General features: G+C 39.4%; 1 protein-coding gene across 2 annotated transcripts in view; it reads left to right on the forward strand.

The window, feature by feature from the left end:
- The window catches only part of ptprub (protein tyrosine phosphatase receptor type Ub), a 224,870-nt gene that overhangs the window by 113,318 nt on the left and 90,929 nt on the right, over positions 1-20,623 (forward strand). For both annotated transcript variants that reach the window (XM_014990707.2, XM_014990709.2), the window contains exons 3-4: positions 4,448-4,719; positions 17,069-17,150. In XM_014990707.2, coding sequence (XP_014846193.2) covers positions 4,448-4,719; positions 17,069-17,150 — 354 coding nt within the window. The remainder of the gene's footprint in view (positions 1-4,447; positions 4,720-17,068; positions 17,151-20,623) is intronic.

Consider the following 20,623-nt stretch of genomic DNA (forward strand, 5'->3'; position numbering starts at 1 on the left):
CACCACCTTTGGGGGTGTTCCCCACTTTGACCTCGGGGCTTCCAGTCCATATTCGGCACAGATGTTCCTGTATACTATGCCCGCCACTTGGTTATGTCGTTCCATGTATGCTTTCCCTGCCAGCATCTTGCACCCTGCTGTTATGTGCTGGACTGTCTCAGAGGCCTCCTTGCACAACCTACACCTTGGGTCTTGTCTGGTGTGGTAGATCTGAGCCTCTATTGCTCTGGTGTTTAGTGCCTGTTCCTGGGCGGCCAGGATGAGGGCCTCTGTGCTGTCCTTGAGTCCAGCTTTCTCCAGCTGGACTCAAGGACAGCACAGCACATATATATATATATATATATATATATATATATATATATATATATATATATATTTTTTATTTTTTTTATGAGAACTACTTGTTACTTTTCATTTAGGATGACTTGTTGAGTTTTGTTTTTTTTGGTGCGAGTTTGTATTTGTATACCTTTAATATTTGTGCTTGTGTGGGATCTTTGTGTTTTTTTTTCTTTTCACCAGGTCAATAGATTAATGTAAATAAAACAAAATGCTCTGTCAGTAAAGACGTTGTTCACCTTTGCCTTCCACTTATAAATGTAACTGATCGGATAAATAAAATAAGAAGAAACAATACATTTTTGTGTAAAAAAAAAAAAAATCCACCACACAGTTTAAAAAATTAAAACTTAAAAGCTCTTGTGGTTGGGAAGCAACTTGGTATATTGCCGCCACCTAATGGTAGTTATTAGGAGTACATTGCTAGCAAGTGCTGGTGGGAAAATACACCAGTTTGCGTTATAAATGAATAATGAAATATTTTTCTTTTAATATCATTTTTCATATGCGAATACTCATCACCCCATAGAAAGTTACGTATATAGTCATCTGCTTGGTGTGACTGCATGATGTGGATTCTCTGTTCAACATATGGAAATTTAAATCAACCACATGAAATTAAATGCACTTTAACATTGACAAGTCAAAGTACGTCATGGTAGGATTTTACTGATGCTGTCAATCAAAAATAACAGTAAAAAGGTCTTGGGCAAACTTTGGTCTGACCTTACTTTTGCTACTGTTATTTCTAGGTTAAACTAAAATTCCCACATACAATAGGTTTCAGTAATTTTTCATAATTTTTAGTTTTGGGAAATCGATTTACCTTCGTCATCAAGCATTCTCATATTCAGACTTTGTTGAAACTATGCGTGGGTCTATATTAGCTTCCTGCAGCATAATAACCCTGCGTTAACATTTTACCTCCATTTCACAGCATTGCAGTATTTACACAGACTCTGATAAAGTATTTGATGCGAATACCATGAGTGGCTTCATTTCAGACAGAAAAGCAATTATTATTAATATTGCTTCTGAAATCATGTAGATCAATAATAAAACTCCAATGTTCTCTGCAACATATATTTCTCTTGATAAGTAGAGTTTATTAAAAAAAATCAAATAAAGGCTTGGGCTGCATAATATCAGGAAAACAAAGGACGACACTGTTGCTGAATGTTATGATGATGCTGTTAAAGGTCCTCTTTCTTTTCCTTCATCATAGTCTTTGAGTTTTGCGTCTCGCCAACTAAAAATACACATCAGGTGTTGGATCTGAGGACAGTGAAAGTCTGTAGTATATTACTGGCTTTATGTATGCATGCAGGGCACTTAAAATATATCCTTTCCAACTCTGCATTCAATCAAAAGGAGGCCGTTTGATTGTGATATTGTGATGATGACTGCAATTTCCTTTATTGGTTGCGTCGTGCTCATAGCCAGTGGCAGATTTTCACGTGGGTTGTCTGAGTAGTTGCCCAGACTGGCATTAGAAAAGAAAATTATTGTAAAAATTAAAACTTTTCTGTCATTTATGCCTCAAAAAATGTGTGCGAAAGCCTTTATAGATGTGCAGTACAGGAGGTACTAAGCTGATTTTATCTGGTAATTCCTTAGGTTCTTCGCTCAGGTTTTACCTCCCTAACTCTAATTTAGAAGAATTTCCTTTATTATTTAACAGATTTTCCACCCCACGGTTGCTTACAACACAGGAAATATTTTCAAAAGCATTATTCTTGTCAGGCAAAAAAGCATAGGAGTCTTCTTTCAGCCAGCTGACCTGCAGTGTGACACAGCAGGAGTGGGAGAGGAAACAGTACATCAGTCTCTGCTTCATACAGCTGGAAAAAAACAAAAAACAAAAAAAACACTTTAGTCGCTGTGAGACTTTCTCCGGCGTCTCTTTAAAAGAGTTTTGAACCATAAGATTGCTTGCCTAAATTATTAGCATTTTTAAATCTTTTTTTTTTTTTTTCAAACCTTTGTATATCTTAACACCAGTTTTTAGACAATGCAGAGAAGAACTTGGCTTTTAGTATTTTGAGAGTTGGAAAAACAACTGAATCACTGATTCGTGTGTTATTACATGATAACCTGGTTCACCGTAGATGCAGGAATACAAAGAATCAAAGCAGGGAAGCAGGAGGAAGTAAACTAATGGCCAAAACACTAAGATCGTGGCACTCAGCCCCTTTCATGACCCCCTTCAAGGACTCGAGTATGGAGGAGAGGAGACAGGTTGTGAAATTAAGGAGGATAAATTAAGAAGTGCTCAGGTCAAGCCAGGACACACATCAGAAGATGCTGTTGACAGTAATGCTTTGAAGCAAATGTCACAGTTGAGCTTTAGCCCTCTCCGAATACTATTTCTGGTGCTCTTTTGGTTACTTTTTTGTTACAGTCAGTAGTTCAAAAAATCTTAACCTCTTCGTGGAAAACACGAAGCTACAAAATGATACAGATGATCCTTTTTGTGCTTAAACAGATAATTGGTATTCTTTGGGTGTCCGGGTCGAACCGGGTCAGATCTCTTGTTAGCGCCGGACGGTTCTGCACTCATTACTCACTGTACGTCTGCCGAAACGCATTTATAAGTTTTAGCAAGAGCTCTTCTGTCTGGAAAGCTTCCCAATTTATGTGTGCCGACCGTGTGGGCTGCGGAGACGAAAACGCGGTTTTGATATGTCACCATTCGCATGCTGTTGCATTTAAGTGGAGAATAAATGCCTTTCGGACACCTGGCGCCGACGCCGTGACTGTCTGCGTCTCCCAGGCTCGTTTCTGACTGAGAACAGAAAGACCTTGGAGTACAAAGACAACAGACTTGATTATGTGAGTACACAGGAAGGTCTCCAAACATTGTCGTGCTAATCACGTTAGTGGGCACAGACTCGAGGCAGGACAGATGCTTGGCAAAGGGCAATAGGGTTATGTTGTCCTGATTAAGAGTGCGGGGGGAGCGGCAGGGTGGGGGGGGGTGTCTACGAGGGAGGGAAGGAGGAGGCGGCTGTGAATCTCGTCTCCTACCTCGACATCACCTTGCGAAGGTAAACCCGACCGTCACTTCCTTCTCCACGCTCAGTCTGTCACTTTTTCCACGTCTCTCACACAGCGTCTGTATTCATGAGCTAGCGCCTTAGTCAGAGCGGATTTTCGCCCCCCCTCCCTTTTCGCTGCCCGCATTCATTTTCCTTCTTGTCAACCACCCACACAGCAATGAGTTCAAATTTTCTTCTTACCGATTTGCTTAAAGTTGTTAAAAACAAATTTGCTCGTTTCTGACATGTTTGCTGTAGTTTGCAGAGGGAAAATAATAATAATAATAAAAAAACTCCAGGGTGGCTCATTTGCAAACCTCTTTCAGTAAAGTGTAAGTTGAAGAACAGCTGAGCAAATATTTGGAACAGAAATGCTCACATAATGAACCCTCGGTAGTCAAACTGTTCTGGTTATTTTATATTATAAAATAAGGTAACGTAAAACCTCACAGACAAACATACCATCTGTACACAAGGTTTTTTTTTTTTTTTTCTGCTGCAGGAAACTGAGTCATTAGAGATAACACAAGAGCGTTTCTGACTGCTTTCATTTTTCATTTTAAAATAATTCGACACTGAAGGCATTTTATTGACTTTTTTTTTTTTTTTTACATCAAGGTCCAACCACAGCAGCTTGGAGAGAAGAGAATTTCCATATTTTCCATTTGCAGGAAAATATAATGATTTGTAATAAAGATGATAAGATGACTATCTGTTTAGCTTAAACAGAACCAATCTGCCAAGTTTTGCAAAGTTACTCTGCAAAACTAACTTTAATGTATTTTAAAAGCATACATGGCTTTAATTCCCCCTTTGATATCCTCTAATTAAGTGTAGCCAACTGCCTTTAGAGGATTTCTAATTAGTAAATATAATCATTTAGTAGTTGTGGTTGAAAAATCCCAAAATGTATCAAAGTTCAAAGTGTCTGTATTCTTTCCAAAACAGAAGAAAAGAGTCAAAAACTTTAACAATGCATCGCTCTGACACCCAAAGTGACGTGTCGACTCCTCCTTGTGATTCACATTAAGTTTTCTGTTCTTTTCTTTTTCTTTTTTTTTTCTTTTCAGGCTCCTACATGTTGGTGAACTCTTCCCAGCATGCTGCGGGTCATCGTGCTCAGCTGCTGCTGCAGACGCTGAGCGAAAACGACACGCATTGTGTCCAGTTCAGCTACTTCCTGTACAGCCGTGACGGCCACAGTCCCGGGGCCTTGCGAGTGTACGTGCGGGTGAACGGCGGCCCACTTGGGAGTCCGGTGTGGAACACCTCCGGGTCTCACGGCAAACAGTGGCACCAGGTCGAGTTGGCAGTCAGCACCTTCTGGCCGAGTGAATACCAGGTATGAAGCTTGTTGCGCTCTCATTGATGAACTACTGGACACTTCTCTGGGTTTAACACTGGTCAGACTCTCGGTACATGTCGCGTGCTGAAGATGTGCAGACCCCATGAGCAGAACGGTGCAGAGCTGGAAAATGTTAGACTCTGTTGATCACTTCTTATTTTAGCCTCAAGGTGAATCTTGTGGTAATTACTTGCATTTGCAATTCAATTAGCACTGATTCCCCCTGCGAATGCAGTCATTGTTAACGTTTGAGGTCCCTAACCAGATGTGACATGGGAATCTCTGGTAGAGATTACGTCCGGCCGCATCACCCCAGCTGCTTGGTATGTCGTCACGTTCAGTTCTCAGAGCCACTCTGTCATCGTCTGTGGGTGTCTAATGTGGCGGTGGATGGCTTAGGCAGGTGAGTGTGAGGGTTATCCATTTATTAATCCAATTTCTTCTTTCTGCAAACTCTGCTAAGCTGTCAGAAAGCTATTAGGTTGAGTAGCACGCATTTTATCAAGAACTGTCAATCCCCCAGACTTAATTAAATTCTATTCGGCCTTGTATGTTGTGACCTTGACTATGTAAATAATAGCCCTTAGCACTGTATAAACCTGGGGGTAGGAGCATTTGGAGGCTTTTCAGCCAGCATCATCCGATCTTAAGTTAAGTGCAGTAAACAGGACAGGACATGACTCTCCCTTAAGGATGTCTAAGTCTTAATAGGAAAAAAAAACAAAAAAAAAAAACTTTTTGTGGACTCTAACATGTTAATTTAAATTAAAATATTTACACAGGTTTTAATACATTAAAAGTTTAACTCAATTAATTTTATTTTTATTTTTATTAAACAACAGCGATGGATGACAAACCCGTTTCTAACGGAGATTAATAGATGTAATAGAGCTTTGCACCAATCCTTTGGTTAAATAAGAGATTAAAAACAAAATATTTGCTGTTGAACTCATTTATGTATTTATTAAATAATTTCGCAGCAAAAAGATTGTGATGTCTTGCTTATATTTTTAATGTATAATTTGCGATTAATTTGCTGTAATTAACTCGACTAAATATTTTTGAGTCTTACCATTAAGCAGCTTTATACTTAGAGCATCTTGCCGCTGTCTAATTGTAGCAAGTCTTGGTGACACTGATAAGTTTCATACAGCACTCTCCCGTCTCCACACATGTGGTAACGATGTGTAAAAAAAAAAACCCCAAAAAGCTTGAAAAAATTACTTTTTTGCAGCAGCAGCAGGATAAACACACACTGGAAAAAAACGTAGAAAAATCTAGACTTCAGTTTGAGTACACCTTTTCACTGAAGCAAAGATCTCACATTACCAAACAATTTTCACAAAATCACCAGTGGCACGAATACCCTAACAATTCTGCGATTATTTATTTCAGCGAAGCATTCAATATTTGTATCAAAATGTACAGGAACTGTTCATTAGCAGTCCATTAGTTCATATCTCCCTTGGATATAAACTCAGAGGTTTTTTTTTTTAGCCAGTTTTCAAAATGGTGGGAGACTAGAGAGAGTGACAGTCAGGAGATTGATACAAGAAAACCGCTGCTCTCCTCTTCTTCTCCATTCTAAAAGTTTATAAAGAAAGCAGTGATTATAAAGCTTTAAATAAGTGCAACTTTGAAAAGAAGGCTTTACGAAGAACAGTGTTATGTTAGAATACTGCAGCAGAGATCAGCATGTTGGGGTCAACAAGCTGTCGTAGGGACCTTTAGGGACTATCTACATACCAACCAGTTGTTTAGGAGGCATTCCAGGAAAAAGTCTTTTCTGTACAGTCAGAAATGTAAACATACAGATTTTTGCTAAGTGTGATGAAACTGTGTGCTTTACAGAGATAAGACTAAGATGTAGCATTTTGGCAACAAACAAATACTCCTGAAGAGCTTGTTGTGAAGCTAAACACATTACGCCCACTGTGGAGTATGGTCAAAGATCTGTGATGCTATTGGCCTTTTGCTGTTTCAAAGACCGTCGGTATGACCTGAAGATAAGAGAGCATATGAACGGCTGGACGATCTACTGAGACAAAGTGGGATGATATCTGAATGCTTTAGCCTTGTATAATCTTAGGTAGGACGTATTGCTTTCTTCTAAGCAAAAGGGATTTGTTGAAAAGTATTAATTGCAGGGATTATGTTAAAATTAACAGATCTGACCATATTAGTTGCTAAAAAAAATTGCAAATAAGTTGAAGGGCATGGCATGCTGGAAATACATTTGCATCAACAGTCACTTGATTGTTTGTGATGTTCTGAGGGATAAAAATGGGCTGAGGGATAATGTAATAATCACAACTCATTTTAATTGCATATTGATAAAACATCCAAGAAAATATTAGCTTCTAGTCAAAACTCCTCATTGGAAACCTGGTGGAGCTTTTTGCAAAACAAAGAAGAAAACTAAAAAAAGATTAAAAAAAAAAAAAAATGATAAAGCAAACAAGAATTTCACGCTTCCAACGAACTGCCAATGAAACATGATGTAAGGTTGTTGGCGGAGATAAACATGTAGGGACAGGTTAACTGTACTCTGATACTATGATGTAACATCACCTTTTCCCGTGTGTTTACTTCCCTGAACCTTTTCCAGCTTTTCCAACCAAACAGGTATACTTATCAAACAATGTCATCTGATGGAGCGCTGAGAAAAAAGTTCAGCTCAAAAAGTCTTACTGAAACAGAATCCTGTAAGTTATTGGCTGCATAATGTTGCTGTAGACTGGTTTGGCCTCTCTGACTGACAGAGAGTTATTATATATGACTAATATATTATTATTACTGAAGTATTTTTGGCTGCATTTTACAGTTCCAGTTTCTGGAAGTAGAGACGGTTTGAATTAGCTACCATGAAAGGATTATTTGAAAAGAAAAAGAAAAGTTGGTTGGAGCATTAACTTGTTTTGATGTTAGTAATTTATTTCCCCCCACTTTGTTTTTCACTTAATATTCCTATTTTGGTTCCTGAAATGTTAACTGAAATTGATAGATGGCAAATTCAGATAATATAAAATATAAATAGATAAAATTTACACACTTTGTTTGAAAGCTGAACTATGGATTTTTGTAAAAACAAACAGAAATGTAGTAACTTATGACGTCTATATAAGTCACTAAAGCAACAGTTATTTTTATTCCTGCTATATAAAACAGCCCTATATTTATTATTTTGAAACATAGACATAATTGAACATTGGGCTTTAACATAAAATTCTTATTAGTGTCCACAAAATGGGACACTTGTTGCAGATTAATGCAGCTTTTTGCAAAATTATCTTCCTCAAGATCCAGCCCACATGTAGCTGTTTTTCAGACTTAACTTGTTTCTTTTCACCAAACATTAAATTTTTTTGTGTCAAGGCAGCTGACCAGCAGTGTGCAGAAATGGGTTGGGGAGGCACAGCACTGCGTTGCTTTATGCTCCATGCAGCCAGAGGTCCTGATAGTTTCGGTGACATGAAACTAAACCTGTGTATGACCAACCTTAAATATCCTAGCACAGGTAACGAAAAAAAAAAAGCCTTTTTGAGGCAGTGAAAATGTTTGGAATGTGTTTACTTATTGCATTGTGTTTTAAAGTTTGTTATGGGAAATGGTATGTCATATAAAATCATCCTAAATATAATCAGAAGCTAACGCTGTTGAGTAAATGTGAAGGAGAATCAAGTGTAATGATAAACCAGATGATGAGATGCTCTCTGCCAGGTTCTTTCTTTCTTTTTTTCTTTTTTGTATTTTTAGTGCGAACCATTATTTTTACAGTTCCCTTAATAGATATATTAAACATGAGTTACATTTATGCTGAACATTGAACAACGAGAGCTGAAAATGGTTTGCTTGTCTCCCCAGAGTGATTCTCTGCTGTGTGTGATCTCTCCAAAAAGCGACTCGCTGATTCTCATTACGCACTACTTCTCTGTCTTAACACTGAAGCAGATACGTCATAAATACAACAAAAATACTTCTTAAAATGCAGTTTCCTTTCTTCCTCTTCAGTCCTCCTTCGCTTGAAAATGTTTTTTTAAACACGTTTGTTTCCTTTATCCTTTCTTTTATTTTCTCTGTGGATTTATGTATTTGAAAGCGTCGCAGTTAATGGCTTACAAAGTGGTTTATAATAATGTTCACTGGCCTTGAACCTTTCAAATTTTGTTATGTCACAACATGTCCAGGTACGGTTTGTGACAAACTTTCTCTCTTTGTTTGACCTCTTAATGCTTTCCCTTCACTAATGGACTAAATAAATTTCTTAGGCTTTTACAGAACAGCTCTACTTATACTGTATTCAGTATAAGTGACTACTTTAGAGACTTTATTTCCAAGACGAACAATCGGGGGTATCAGAGTAAAAGATGTTGCATACCAACGCTTTCCAAACTTTTCAGAGATCTTATTTACATAAATGATTATGCCAGGCAACAAAACCCCAATAAAGTACAGTGGAGTTTTTTTAATTTTTTTATTTATTGTAAACATGAAAATAGTTCAAGAGGAATGAATAGTTTGGTGGTTTAAGTGAGTCAGAGTGATGCAGAGGCTTCCAATGAGATGCAGCTCAAAGTAGAAGGAGGGTTAAAATGAGGAGGAGGAGGAAACAAACTGAACAGGAGGAGACGACTACCCAATAAATGAGTATTGACTGTACAACCTTTTAATAGAGCAGCTTAAAAGACTAATAGCCTGGCTTTTATCTCATGTTGAGGAAAACATACTGCTCAAATTGATTGGATTAAATTTGCTAATATTGGGGATTTGGTTACAAAGAATTGGCAGCGTTGGAGCAAATGCATCCTAATGTGACGAGAAGAATTAAAGCTGTACATTTGATTTATTTTCTGTTCTTTCTTTCTCCCTCCACTTCCCTTACGCGTCACGTTCGCTCGGTTGACCTCATACTGCTTTTGAGCACAAAGGGAGCAAAACAATCTGCCCCCGCAAAAGGCGCGGATGCCGTGGCTTACATTGCTAATCCCTCAGCAGTCAAAAGACCTCATCACTGTGGAATGACAGTGAGTCTCATCTTGCAACACGCCACTGCTCTCCTTTTGCGCAGACAAAACAGATGAAAGAGAATGAGGATGTTAAAGGCTGGGTGTTTTTCTCTAGTGCCGGCCATCCCCTCGCGTTAGCGGGCGAACGAAACGGAGTCAAAACATCAAAAGGACAACAGACATCTTAAAGCCCGCTTTGCTCCACAATTCCTTCAAAGAGTTTATTGCAACTTCAAATACTGATTGAATTATGTGAGCCAGCATACACCTCAATCTTTTGCACGTTACAGGCTCCGATGTATTTTATTCAGATACTTTGGGATAGATTAACATAAAAAAATAATACGCACATCCACTGGAGTGGCTGCTGGATAAAAAGAAACAACAAAAAAAACAAAAAACATCAGACGATTAAAACGTATAAGATCTTCACGACAAATATAAAACACTCGAACCTTTGAATAGAAATGTCATCTGTTTCAACAGCCTGTTTGTTTCTTGAAAATGTGTGAATGTCAACATATTTTTCTATTTAAAACAATAAAAATGAATGTAATGTTTTTACCTCTCACTCGCAATACCACCAAAACAGACACAGCGATCAAAATCAATGTAATTTCCAACACAATGGAGATTTTAATCCCATGTCTTCTCATTTCTAGAAAGATTTTATGGTGAAATAATGATTAGCGTAGTATCTATGGAAAAAAAAAAAAACAAACAAAGAAAAAACATCCTGTTCGACATGATCCAGATGATTAACATTTGACTCTTTACCTTTCGTAATTTATATATAACTTCTCTATCCTCTGAAGGCCGTGGGGCCATGTTATTTAACAACCACACAGTTAGTCATAACTAAAAGGAAAATTAAACTTTGCTTTCATCTTTGAAAATCTAAAAAGTGTTGTGTGGTTTTCTAATCAGTTCTCTTTTCTTTTATACACCCAAACCAAATCCAGATCAGCCACTTGCCATCATCAGTCACTTAACGGCGCGCTGTTGGCAGGACAACCAAACCGACCGAGGAGCAGCAGGAACAAAGCCACTGTCAAAAAAACACCCAGTTCTTCTTATTTCCACCGGGGTAAAATAACTCCAGAAGAACAAACATCCCTTAACAAAGTCGGTCTTTTAATCAAAGTTTTTTGGCCTGTGTGCTACTCTCAGGGTGTGTTGCTGCACACAGATTCCTGCCTGCAGCGCATGGATATAAAATGTCAGCGTAGCCGTTTGCACTGCAGAGATACGGACGGAAGTGATGCTCGCAGAGGCTCGTTTTAGGATTTTTTGTTTTAATGAAATACTGTTTACGGCGTTCACAGTCGCTGTTTATGTCTCCAAAATGTCATTGTGAAATGCAATTAAAAAGAGTCGGCAAAATGCTCTGATAATCACCAAAACTAAGAGGATTAGATGCTGAAAATAAATCGGAAATATCATCCAAATCTGATTCGTTCAGCCACCTGCTGGTTTGAAAAACTATCTACCTGATTACTTTCAGCATGGGTGCTTTGAGATGTTATCGCTTAAAAACAGGATTTTGCAGATTTTTGTTCTTTCTTACAATAAATCCTTGTGTCATTTGAAATGATTGTTTCTCTTTTAATAATAAACTTAATTAAGCTCACATGATTCACATGCATCGCTCGTCGCCGACACCAGAAAATTCAGTGGATTTTCAGGTTGGAATGCGAGATCACCTTGAAGCGCCTCGACAGAAGATGTCCTGTGAGATCCGTGTACACTGCCGTATTCCTCGCTGCGTCTTATTGGTAGAAGTGTTTGCAATACCTGGAGAACCCTGTTATCAAATATTAAAGATGTTATCCAGCCCTCCTAGACGGCCGAATCGAGCCACAGACCGCCCCTCCCTCACCTCTTCTCTGACTTGCACTTTTCCTTTTACTTATTCATCTCTTATTTCAAATGTCAGAAACTTCTCAGCTTTTCGTCTCTTCTGACTTCCAAAAACCTGCTTTTTTACTCTCTATTTTATTCATTCTTGCTTTCAGCTCCGCCGCACAGTTCATGGCAGCTGTTACTCTTAGCTTAGTTGCCTAATGCTAAGTTTGTGCAAATCATGAAATCAACCCGTGCTCCTGCTGTGCATGAAGCACATTTCAGTTTCTGCTCTCTGTCTTGCTCTCAAAGATGACAAATGAAGCTGTTAGGAAATATTTTAGATGGCAAGAGTCACCAGCAGTCTTGGCACAAAAAGTAAGGAAAATCTAATTTATTGACGTGTCAAACCTGAAACGTCTACACTAATTACAGATTCTTTAATTAATAGTTTGTGATTTACAGCCATTTCCCTTTATTTGTGAAAGCGGTGAAAGGGAGACTTTTATTTCATCCAGAAAAAATGACCAGGATTGCAGTTTTCTTTAACTGGATGTGCTGCTTCACCTCCAACTCAGGCTTGCCATCAGAGGAGGCTTTTAAATTATATGGAAAACTGTAATATGTGAGATTTAGAAGCCAAGTTTAACTCCCTTGGCTCTTTATTGTGGTATTCAAGCTAGTCTTCTGCAGTCTTTTTAAATTTGTGAGAGCCAGGGATTATTGTCCAGCTGGAGCAGGTCACTCTGTAATAACAGGAGCTGCGTGTGCATGCGTGTGTGTTTGTGTGTGTGCGCGTGTGTGTGTTTTAAAAGCACAAACAACGAAGACAGAACTCAAGAATCTTCCTCAAAGCAGTCCATTGTGACAAAATCATGAGTTTTTTTTTTGTCACTTTTGTAATTTACAGTTTCACAGTTGTGAGTGATTGTAGGGCCTGTAGTTTCAAACCCATATTCACAGTTTCCCTTCTGCCAAAAGGATACAGACTCCAACAAAAGAGTCCAAAAGTATAAAACGAGTAGAAGATGTCCAATGGAGCTTCACTCCCTCAGAACTCAAATGAGCTTCACCTGACCACGAGGATGATATTTCACTTGGAACAAATGACTTTTTGTGAATTCTGCCCAATTTCTCTCAAACTGCTCTGACAGATGGGCTTTTTTTTGTTTTTTTTTTTTACTATCCTCTTCTTGTTCTCCCCCCAAAAATGAAATAGTCTCTTAAGCCAGACCTGAAGTAAGCACAGGGAGAGGTTTAAAGCATGTCTGAGAAGTCCACACACTCCTGCTGAAATGCAGAAACAATACAAATCATTCTCAAACTTTTTCCATCTACAGAGTGTCACATGGAAAATGTTGCTCTTGGAAAAGCTAAGACATCTTATTTATTACGTAAGTTTGCACACTGTTATGATTACATCACTACCTGATAGTAGGTATAGCGGTAGATATATGGTGATCCTAGAAGGATTTGAGTTATTGGTAATTGGAGAAAATGTGGGACAACAGTGACTTTTCAAAAGTTGATCTTTTCTCCTTCACTGATAAAAAGACAAATTGGTAACTGCTTAGTGAAGGAGCCAACAGAAGCTCAGGTAGAGCTGCATGCTTTTTCTCAATCGTCATATGACTCCTGTATTCACCACATGTTTGGACTAACGAGTAAGTTTCTCCTTAGTCCAAGGACTAAGGACTTTTTTAAAAAAAAACAAAAAACAAATGTCTGTGCAAGACTAAAGTCTCCTAAGACCTTGTGAGTGAATTTGCTAAAGGTGATGAAAACCAGACTTGAACTTTTGGAGCAAAATTCCTAAAGGGATGTTTGACACAAAAAACCCACAACACTGCAGCACAACAGAAGCTAACAGTGAGACACTGTGGTGAACATAATGGTCTGAGATCGTTTTTCTTTGAGTAGAAATATGTCTTTTTTTTGTCAAGGTGGATAAAATGGCAAACAGTTGAAAACACCATCTTATTTTGTGTCTGCTACAGGCTGAATAACATACTGTACATCCAAAGGAAGAGGAAAATAGCCTCACCAGATGAAAATGCAAAGTTTTGGAATGGCCTTGTCAGTCTTGAGCTAAATCTGATAGAAAACCCTGTGGGGTTTGCTGAAGAGGCTATCGGACAGGATTTCCTTCCACCCTGATAAATCCGGAGAACGTTTGCAAGGGAAAGTCGGCAAATATTGTCAAGTCAATATGTTGCCTGCCGATAGATTCCTGCTAGTGAAGACTGAATTCTGAAACGCACAACTTGTTTCAGCAAATTATTCATTTTCTTCCTGTATATTTCCAAGAACAGCTTTTTCATTCAGTCGAATTACACAAAAGGCTTTTTACAAAACAGGTGACAGGTGAAAAATAGACATTAGCACCCTTTATATAAGCTGTATGTTTCAACTCCTCGAGGCATTAGCCGTCTATTATTTCTCTAGAAAACAAACGGCTATCAGACAGGAGGTGGATAAACACTCCTGTATTTCAGAAGCTGTTATGCTTTTCCGTTATCAGAGCCCATCTCTGCTTCTTGTCCTTCACGGCAGCCTGCTGAGGGCCCTCCAAGCTGAGCCCAGGCGTACCAAGAAAGATCGCATTGAGATTTCCGACACTCGCAATGTTGTCTCACACTTAGCCGTTATCCTCTGGCATTTCCACCCGAGCAGATTTAGCTCGGCACAGGAGCATTTCTCTGTGAACTTTTAAGGATTTTTTTATTTTTTTTTTTTAGAGAAATCTAATCTGTAACTCAAAAAGTGAGTGAAAGCCTTGCGTGGCTAATGGAGGAAGGTAGAAGCTGACTTACAGGGTAAAATAAACCTTTTCTTTATCTGTAGACATTACCACTGTCTCTAAAGAACAATATAACAGGGTAATGTAATATGTTCTGGTAATGTGCATTTTATATCTGCTGTAAATCACTTGATGTTCCGCTTTTGTTTTTCTTGTTTTTTTTCTTTATCTCCAGAGGAAGGTTTCCAGGCTTTCACTCCTAGCGGAAGAAAAGTAACAGCTTGTTAGAATATACAACGTCTTATTGGGAAAGTGGATTTCAATAAAAATCTCTGAAGTTTTTTATTGAAACAAATGCCCTAAACGTCTCCTTGCTAATAAGTTTCTTTCCTAATGGCTAAAAAAATTAGGGATTAACCAGTAATCAATCTGCACAGCGCTTCAGCAGAGAGTAATAACAGCTTCAATTAGAGTCTAAAAGATGTTCTTTTTTTTCTTGCTTGTATACCATTAAGCCTAATCAGTGTTTCTGGCTAATTTTGACGTTGGCCTAATGGCCCGGCCGTGCATGTTTACCCAGCTAATTTAGGTCAATACACTGAAGTAAGTTGGGTTTTAGTCATTACTCCTTTTTTAATTTTTTGTTGTTGAAGGTATGTTAGACAGACAAAGGGGAGGAAGGGGGGTGGAGGGAAATTGGCTACAAAATAAAAAAACATTTGACAATGCAAGAAATTAATCCTGAACTGTAAGAAGCTGATGCGCCACAGGCTTTGTAGAGAATCGGCAGGCTGAGAGGTGTAGGAAAGAGTGGAAGTGGCAACGAAAAAGCAGGAAATGTTAAAATGGCTCTATTTTTTTTTTTTTTTTTTTTTTTTTTTTTTGAAGCGGGGGCAGCTGCTTCCAGCTCAGCTTCTCGCCTTTTCTTAGGAACAAACAGAAAAATTGACTCTGGCAGAAGAAGATTAGCCTCAGTTTTTCCTCTCTGAGAAGAGTAGCCAGGGCAAGGCAGGGTCTCGGTCCAACCGCAGGAGACCCACCTGTCGGGACCTTCCCTTCTGCGTTCCCGCTCACCTCTCCTCTTCCTCCGTTAGCCCTGCACATCCCGTTTCTGGCCGATTCTGCCCAGATGGTTTTTTTGGCTGACCCCAATCTCCTCGCTTCCCCCCAGGATATTTCTGTGAAAGGTTTTTCAGGGGGTCATAGACAACCGGGTTTGTTGTCAGAATAATCTGTTTCATCCTTTTTTCAAGTCCAGCAAGGTGGACTGAGTCTGTGCCGCTGACTGTAGACGGTTGGACAGCAGGCCAGAGGTCTAGATGACGTTTTTGTGTCCCTCCAGTGAGGATTATAGTGGTGAAGAAGAATTTTTTTTTCTTTTTTTTTTTTTTTACTTGCAGTCTATCAGTTAATTGTTAGATCACAAGATTGTGCTAATGCTACAGAAACACGATCATCATACTGGCAAAAAGTGCAAAAAATGTGTGGATGTTTTCATCCTCTATAATGTGACACCCCCCAGCCCCCAAATATCAACTGTCTTGAAAAACCAAATAAAGAAAAAAAACTTAAGTTCACCTGTGATTTATATGATTTCAATATGAGCTGTGCAGCTGTTCCTTGCCAAAAAGTCTTGGGCTTTATGGCAAAGTAGCAGAATATAGCAATAATTGGAGAACACCCTTAAGGCACCCTGCTTAAAATCTGACATATGCAAAACACTAAGTGTGAAAGATAACATCCTTATTGTTATAAGAATGTTATCTTTCACACCCTGGAAATAACATAAACATCTAAAAATTTTGAAAAATGGTCTCAGCAGAAAGTAATACTGTTGGAAAGCACCTTCACCGTGTCTAATTTTATTTATTGTCTGATTTTCTAACTGTATGCACTAAAAAGAAACATCTCTCAAAAAGTAATAATGCCCTTATAATGTGTGAAGGATCTAGTCTAACACCAATCCACCAAGACAAACAGTTTACAGGTCATGCAGTTTTAGTGTGTGTGTGTGAGAGAGAGAGTGTGTGAGTGCGCTTAACGAATGGAGGTAAAAACTAAGACGTGGTGATGAGAGGCATGTGGTAATCGTTTGCTCCCAGGATTATGAGAAACAATAACTCAATGCTGGTCTATGATCAAACATCTGGATGGAGGACTGTCCTTGGTGCTCCGAAAACAAACATCACCCCTGTGTCTCATAACTCTCCCACTATTATTGGGGATGGTGATTTGATATTGATTAGGTTTCATGAGAGCCCAGTGCTCATCTCACTTATTGTTCCACAGGACAGAAAGGAGGCTTGTCCTCCCTTGAGTACGGTGGCCTTGTGAAAGCTGTATTATCTGCTGTTATGGCTTCATAGCAGCCCGTGTCCCGAATCTACGATGGCGCTCATGACTCAGGCACCACATTGTGCGGCTCGTGATAAAGCAATTATTTCCCCTGGCCCCGCGGAGAGAGACAAAACGTATCCGTCTCTGCGTTGAGCCTTCGGTAACGTGTCTTATTTTTCTCTCACTGTCTCCGCTTTTGTTTTGGGTCAGTAGATGTGAAATGGGCTTGTTTCTAATTAATGTGTCTGCCACCGATGGGAGAACAAGATCAACTAAAAAAAAAAAAATAAAATAAAATAACACACACAGCGTTCAGTGTTGAAAATCACTCCTGCACTTCATCTCTGTGAGAGCACTGAGTTACTGACAAGTGCATGCTCATTCAGAGCTGGTTATCGGACGCTTATGCTTGCTTTCGCAGGTGCTGATTGAGGCGACGGTTTCCAGGGAGCGGCGAGGTTACATTGCCTTAGATGACATCCTGGTGCTCAACTACCCCTGCTGTAAGTGCCACTTCACACAACAGTTACACAAGGTGCTGCGTGCCAGCCGCGTTAAGTGATTGTAATGTAGAAATGTGTGAAAATATAGTTCGAAGCAGCTCAAAACATCAATAGAGCTAAACGAAGAGTAACGACTGAATAACCTTTTATGGCAAGTGGGTTCATCACACAGCGCTCTGACCGGATCTTCAAACCAGATATCTGAAAAGTTTATTAAAAAATGTTTATGTCCCTAATTAGGCCTTTGGATATTTCAAACGGTGCTCATCAAAGGATGAACGGCATTTCTTTTCTCGGTCTTGTGTTTCCGGCTTTCAGCTCCAGATACCAATAACAACCTTCTTCCTGCCTATTTCTTGGTGCATTTTTACTGTCAATAAAATCATAACTTGCAACAACCACAGTGTAAACATCTGGTGATAATTTTATTCCAGACATCTTAAATGATTATTTTCTAAAAGGAAAGCTGTGTTTGTGGATATGTGGAGCTGAACCTTGTTAAAAAAGAAAATAGATTCAATTTGTCCAAAAAAAAAAAAGAAAAAAAAAGACATTTAGGATTTTTTAAATTTCGATTGTGTACAGGTGGAAAGACTCTTCTATGTAAACTAACTAAAAAAAAATGTAATTATTTATATGAAAAGTACATTTACATTATGCATAATCCATCAGCACTGCCACTTAAATTGTGAGGATCCTAATACAAATTCCCAGTTTTGAGCCTTAAAATGAGTATAACATTATTTTAAATAGATACATTTAATGTTTATTCTAATTTATTGAAGGATAACATATGTTACTAGAATTCTGCAGATGTTACAAAGACAAAACATATGGTATGCACAGTTGGTTTTGAAAACCCCGAATAAACAAAATGTCAACACTTGCCTTTACTTAATGATTGTAATCTTACTGAAGCTGCAGATTTTACAGTTCTTTTTCAAAAGGCTTATTTTCCCCCACCAACCGCCACAGACTAACGCTTTGTGAGAAGGCAGTCCAGGGTTGTTCGCTGCCTGCACCAAAGGGCTTTTTGTTTCAGTAGTGGCAGGAGAGCGTAGCAGTTCGGTGTGTTCTCGGCCCCTAAGGACCTCCTGCACAACAGAGTGACTGAGACACCTGAACTTACCTGGACAGAGCCACGCTCTGAACTCGAGGCGCCTTGTCGGCACACTTAGCACTTCCCAGACTCAGACGGGGATCAGCTCCCTGCTATTGTCACAGGAGGAGAAATGTGATTCTGATGAATTTGGACATTTCAGGCTCTCAGTGTTACAGATCAGTGCTTTTTATGACGCGAAGACCAGCTGTGAGATTGGGTCGCACTCCTACTGTATACTTACCACCCAGCAGGCCACCCTGCTACTCCCAGACACAACAGATGGCATCCGCTCACTGCTCCCACTGTGGCCATTAAATAATTAAGACTCTCATCAAGACCTGAGCGCGCCTTGTGATGTGGCGCTCGGCCAGCTGACATCACTTGGCAGCGAGGAGTGTGGGGGAAGTACGAGACAGAAAGCAGCAGAAAGCGTTAAATGGTCAAAAATAGAATAAACCTATAAAAAAACAATCCCCTCCATGTTAAGAATTCTGGTTAAAGCACGGTTGACATTTCAGTTTTATCCTCCTGAGTCGCAGTCTTTGACTCTGAAACTAGTGTTGCAGTTCAATGAAATATTCATCGTGCTAAAGAGTCCTGAGGATAAGATCTGACACATTTAGCCGTACAACAGTGAGGCTCCAGCCAACTGGGGGGCGTAGTCTTTTCTCCTCGTGCTCATCTCGCTGTTTGTTTACCGTCTGTGTAATGCTCAGGCATAAATAATGAAACATTCGGAGAGGACGGGGTGCACTTACTCAGAGGGAACATGATGGCCACATGTGGGGTACAAATACAAGCGCTTTCCCTAACTAACTGTACGGAAACAAGATCAAGAAATTTTCATCTCCGCCTCTGCGAGATGGAGACGCAGTTTTGTGCAAATCCGAGCAGGAGATGAGCGAGATCCAAACATTTGCTTCTCCCCGATGCTTCTGCTTCACAGTTGCTCTCTCGTCGCCACCTGCCAATCATCTAGAGTGGCACGTCGGCATGTCCTACACAGTTTTCTCGGGGATGGCTGGCAGCGTGGTCGGCATTTACCCGGCACTTTGGCGCAGCAGGGGGTTGCGTCTCACTCTTTAATTGTTAATTGCAAAGTTGGACGAGAGGGCCAGTCCCACATGCTGACTCATTGGCAGCTTCACTCAGCACACTGGGACGTTATTAGTCAAACCGTGGAAGGTTGATGCTCGCGCTGTGGCTTTTCTTTGGAAACTCACACCTACATTATGCTCGTCGATAGAGATCGATCCTGTCTGTTAGCAAGTTATTTTAGTAACAGACACTCTGCAGTCATTTTCAAACATGTTCTGCTTCAGATCCTTTTTTTTTTTTTAGGACTAATACTCTCCTAGCCCAAATATTCCCCATGAAGAAATAGCAAGTGTTCACATTTTGTGCTGGTGGCTCATAAATAGGGCTTTAAAACTTAAGGAGAACAAAGAGGAGCAAGAAACTAAGCAAATAGAGTAGGAACGTTATTGAAAATGTAAACAGACTTTTCACTTAGTACCCAAAAGTTTAATGTTAATTTTATTGATTTAGCACTTTATAACAAGGAAGACAGAAAAAAAATAGTAAGATTATAAAATATATTACAAACATAAGAAAGGTTAGAGAACAAAATCAAGTCATAAATATGTATTAGGGTTAAAAGTCAGAGAGCAGAAGTAGGTCTGACTTTTCCTCTCTGATTTGCTCAGAAGTGATCAATGTTCTGAGCAAATCTAACGTAGAGGTTAGTTGTTCCAGAGGCAGCTGCTAAGATCACCTCGACTTTACGATTTAGCTGCTGTGTGGAGCGTTTGGTTATTTGACCGTAAGGTTCTGGAATGGGTGTGGATTTGTGAAACGTATCATAGATAGGGTGGTGCCAGACCATGAAGAGCCTTAAACACCAACAACAAAAGATGGGAAGCTCTCCTGTTACGTAGTCATGTTTTCATGTGTCGGCTAGGAGTCATTTTCTGTCAGGCATTCACTTTCACCTTCCGACTGCAAAGACAGGAAGACTGTTGTCTCAAATTTCCTACAACATCCTGAGCGTCTTGGAACAAAACAAGTAAATGGTGAACTATATAAAAGAACAAATTCACCTGTGTTGAGCCAGAGGATGTGATGAGCTCTCCATTCAGACAGGCAGATTCTCAACTCAGATTAAGACCCGTAATAAGGCTGACTGCAGCCCAACATCCACAAGACAAGATCTGGACTTCAAAAACCAAAACATGCATTTAAAGATCTTCTCTTCTTCAATACAACTTTCAACTTGAGCCTTTTGACTTTGCAAGGAAGCACCAAACATGTACCTTTGGCAGATGGAAGAACATGGCAAGACAAGTTTTTGTCTGGATAGTCCTGATGGCTT

This window comes from Poecilia mexicana, unplaced genomic scaffold (assembly GCF_051168715.1).
Source record: "Poecilia mexicana isolate PSO_F unplaced genomic scaffold, ASM5116871v1 scaffold_16, whole genome shotgun sequence".
NCBI classification, from domain to species: domain Eukaryota; kingdom Metazoa; phylum Chordata; class Actinopteri; order Cyprinodontiformes; family Poeciliidae; genus Poecilia; species Poecilia mexicana.